The following is a 4,298-nucleotide window of genomic DNA, read 5'->3' on the forward strand; positions in this document are numbered from 1 at the left end:
TCAGCAGGACTTACAGACACCAAACTTAGCAGTTTTATTCATATCTATATTCTGAAGGTTTTTACTGAGGGGTTTGTTCGTATATCATTCACCTGAGTTTTTATTCCTAAAAACGTGATTAAAATTTACTTTTTTCACAGTATTTTTTTATTTATGCAGTGATAAAAAGAGAAATCCAAAATCCCTTCTGTAAAAACCTTTAACTCTAATATGTCAACAAAATCAAACAAGAATTTCGAACCAGGCTTTATCCAATGTTCAGAATTATTTTTTTGGAAATGTATGCAGATTAATGCATATTTAATTAGACAATGCCTTAATCAACTGGGGAGAGGTAATAACTAACATTTTTACCCTATTCACCTGTGCTGCCTTAATAAAAGAAAATGAGACATTAAACATCTATTCTTCAAATATTTACTCAGCACTCACTCGTGTTATGTGACCTTATACTTGCGTGATGTTTCTCACACATTCATAACTCTTATCACGTTCTCCTCTGAGGTTTGATCAGGGTGGCTGTGGCCCGTTTGAAGGCAACAGAACCGTGTTTACTGTGACCAGTGTGTGTATAAAGACGCTTCCCGATCCGGTCCAGAGCACCATCAGCTACATCTCATCTGAGGCCTTCGCCTTCACTCTCATACTGGCTGAAGTGTAAGTGTGTGTTTATGTCCTAACCAGGTGTGATGGAATCAGGGTTATTACTGTGAATTAAAAATAAAACCATAAAAAACACTCAAACATTAACTGAAAAAAATATGATATATGCATAGTATATATAAAACACTTTTTTAGCTAGTTGCAAAGGCAACCTTTCTCTTTTATTGTTTAGTTTATGTTGACGTTCTAAAATAACTAAACTGTAAAAAAATATATCATTTCACCTTAAAAAGTAAGTGTTGTGCTGTCTTAAAATTTTAAGTTTAGTCAACTCAATTATCCAAGTTGTCATATATTTCAAGGTGACTAAACTTAAATTTATAAAATGGATAGTTCCGGTCCTTGATTCTGATTGGTTGAGCCACGTTCGAAGCTGTTGTAAATTACTCTACAAACATACACCTTTGTTTACGTTTGTGTTGCTCGGCAACCACTTTGTTGCGACCACAACTGTTTCTGAGGAACTACATTGTTTGGTGGAAGAATACTGATTTTATTAATATCATTACACTTTATTTGCTCTGTTTTATTTTGTGAAACCTTACTACGTATATGGAATAACTGTTTTATAAAAGCAATAATCCCCGTGAAGCCGTGGTTTACAGTGAATTTATAACAGCTCCGCTTCACGTCATACCTAACAACGCCCCTTAGCTGTTATAAATTCACTGTAAACCACGGCTTCACGGGGCTTATCGCTTTATTTTATGGCAGCATGACCACTTACTTATAGTGGAAAAAAATGTCTATGTAAAATTAAATAAGCTAAAACAAAAACTATTTAGGCGAATAAAAAACTAATAAAAATTACAAAAATAAACGACAAAATTACTAAAATATTAACTTAAATTAAAATGAAATAAAAATACAATCTAATGCAAAATATTAACTACATCGATGATACTAAATTAATAATACTGGACGAAGTCAATGCTGTTTTTTGTAAGTAATGTGTTTGACTGTACTGGTGTTCATTTATTACCCATTCATCTGTTTCAGTGTCATACTGACGTCGTACGTGTCTCGTGGACGAGCGAATCGTAAAGCCATCGAGCGACTGAAGGACATGTTGGTGATGGTGAGTGTGACGTGAACTGAGCAGAAGTCAAAGATGTACAGTTTCATTAATTGCGTTAATTTATGCAAAGTGACATACGAATAAAGGAAAATACGAACACAATGTTCAGTGTTTGCCAACATGATGCTCATGCAAGTAATGCAATTTCAGATCACGCTTGCGACATTTCCTGTCCTATTTCTACGACTGAACTCTAGATAAAAATGTTATAAACCCCAAAACTACAGATATTAATAATGTCTATCCTTCTGTGACATTCAGACTGTATTTTCGTATGTATTTTCTCTACAGTGCAGCTCTGATAAACGCTTCCTGGTGAAGCAGCACTCGACGATCATGAGACGACAGCAGAGAACACGCTAACATCACGTAAAAAAAAAAAACAATAAAACTGAAACAAATGGTAACTTAGAAACAAGAAATTAAACTGCTCTAACATCTTGATCTGAAGCTACTCAGCAAAAATGGTCGGTGTGTTTATAAGTGTCATGAAAAACTAAAGTACTCCAGCTTTTGGCTGTAATATAAATAGACATCGAGGGAAAATAAAATAAATTCACCAAATGTATAATATTAGTCTTTTAAAGTTGAGGAAGAGGCAAGATTTGCACCGATTTCATCTCATTCGGAGCTTTATTTTCTGTACTCATGACCTCTGACCTCTAGGTTTATTATATCAGGTCAAAGTTCACCTAAATGTCAGTTAAATGCATAAAGGCCTGTTTACACCAGTAACGATAACTATATTTGCGTCCACAACAATGCACAATAACGTTCTGTTTATTACAGGCGTGCTGCAGTTTTGTTGTCTGTCACTTTAAATGTTTTTAAAGTCTGATGGATTTTGATTGGCTGTCAATGTTTTTATTGTTCATCAGATGGAAAATAATTGCTTTGAAAGTGATTCCAACATTTAGTTGGAAGTAGTTGTGTTGTGGAAATATTATAGTTACATTCACTGTCCTCGGTGTGAACGGGCCTTAAATATCAACATACTGTATCAGTACTGTAAAGTATGTTTATATTCTGTGATGTTTGTGGAAACATTTTTGCAATTCGTGTGGTAGTTTTAGTGTCTTTCAATTTTAAAACTCTTGGTCAGTATTATTAATCACACATAATATAATCATTTTGTTATGCTTTAGTTCCTAAAGTGTGTGTATATCAGTTAATTTGTTAATGTATTCTCACAATAGAGTGTTATATTCGTATCATTGATGTACTATTTTAATTTTTGTTAATATTTTGATTTTGATTGTATTTTATATTTTCAGTTTTTAAAGGGGTCATCGGATGCCCATTTTCCACAAGTTGATACGATTCTTTAGGGTCTTAATGAAAAGTCTGTAACATAATTTGGTTAAAATTTCTCAATAGTAGTGTAAAAACACCTTTTTTTTACTCTGTCAAAAACAGCTCTTTTCAAAGCAAGCCGTTTTGTAGCATTTTCCTTTAAATGTTAATGAGCTCTGCTGACTCCGCCCCTCTCTTCCGAGCTGCTCTCTGAGAGACTGTTTACTTTAGCCGCATTCATCGTGAAACTTGCTAATTAGCACATTATTAGGAAAGGTGATTTGCAAAGATTCATTACAAAACATTATACTCACTTCTTCTGTAGATGAGGCTGGATCACGAATGATTCGCGCGAACATAAACGCATTTATGTAGATCGGGGGCGCATTACCTTCAGAAACAAACATAATCCACTGCGTCTTCAGCGGCTCAGATGTCGGGAGTAAATGACGACTGCTGTTCATTATTACATCCAACAACAGAACACCTCAATCACTTAAGAGTCATTCTTGTCTACATCTGCTCCGGCGGTGAAACAATGGCGGACTGATGACAGTCAGTCAGGGCGGAGCTAAGGTAAGACGCCAGTCCAGTCTGTGCTGAAGCGCTACTGTCAATCAAACTATGGTGGGAGGGGCCTGTTTTTGTGACGTCACACAGACAGGCATCTGAGATCGGCTTGATTTGAAAAAAGAACAAACAACCACTGGGTGGATTTGTATCATTATAGGGTGGTTGTGTACACATACTGCCAACACACATTTCAGTTCAAACAACTTGTAAAAGTACATGCAGCATCCTATGACCCTTTAAAGTTTAGTTAAAGTTTCAGTAATTTTGTTGTGTTTTTGTCAGTTTAATAATAATAATAATTATTATTATTTTTTAAAATATGTCTTGTTTTTAAGTTTTAGTTTTTGTTATTTTAGTACTTCAAGTTGAACTAAATGAAAATTAGAAATGTTGTCTTGGCTGAAATAAAATAATTTCACAATTTTTGAAAAATATTTTATTTCAGTATTTTCAAGTGATGAAACTATTTTTTATGGTTTTAGTTTTAGCTAATTATAATAATAACCCTTGTGTTTGATTGTGTAAAAGAGTCGCTTGTTGCTTCAGTGACAGAGATGAAGCTCATTATCTCTGACGAACACATACTTACTGATGACAAGAACGACCTGCGTTGCGCTGATATCACACACACACACACACACACACACACACACACACACACTCTCTCACACACACACACACACACACACAC

General features: G+C 34.7%; 1 protein-coding gene across 1 annotated transcript in view; it reads left to right on the forward strand.

Annotated features, from left to right (window-relative positions):
* The window catches only part of tmc8 (transmembrane channel-like 8), a 21,441-nt gene extending 19,309 nt beyond the window's left edge, over positions 1–2,132 (forward strand). Inside the window, exons 18-19 of the mRNA XM_016504193.1 lie at positions 1,663–1,741; positions 2,033–2,132. Coding sequence (XP_016359679.1) covers positions 1,663–1,741; positions 2,033–2,104 — 151 coding nt within the window. The 3' untranslated portion in view covers positions 2,105–2,132. The remainder of the gene's footprint in view (positions 1–1,662; positions 1,742–2,032) is intronic.
* Positions 2,133–4,298: the final 2,166 nt, after the last annotated feature.

This window comes from Sinocyclocheilus anshuiensis, unplaced genomic scaffold, assembly GCF_001515605.1.
Source record: "Sinocyclocheilus anshuiensis isolate Anshui unplaced genomic scaffold, SAMN03320099.WGS_v1.1 scaffold250, whole genome shotgun sequence".
Lineage (NCBI taxonomy): Eukaryota > Metazoa > Chordata > Actinopteri > Cypriniformes > Cyprinidae > Sinocyclocheilus > Sinocyclocheilus anshuiensis.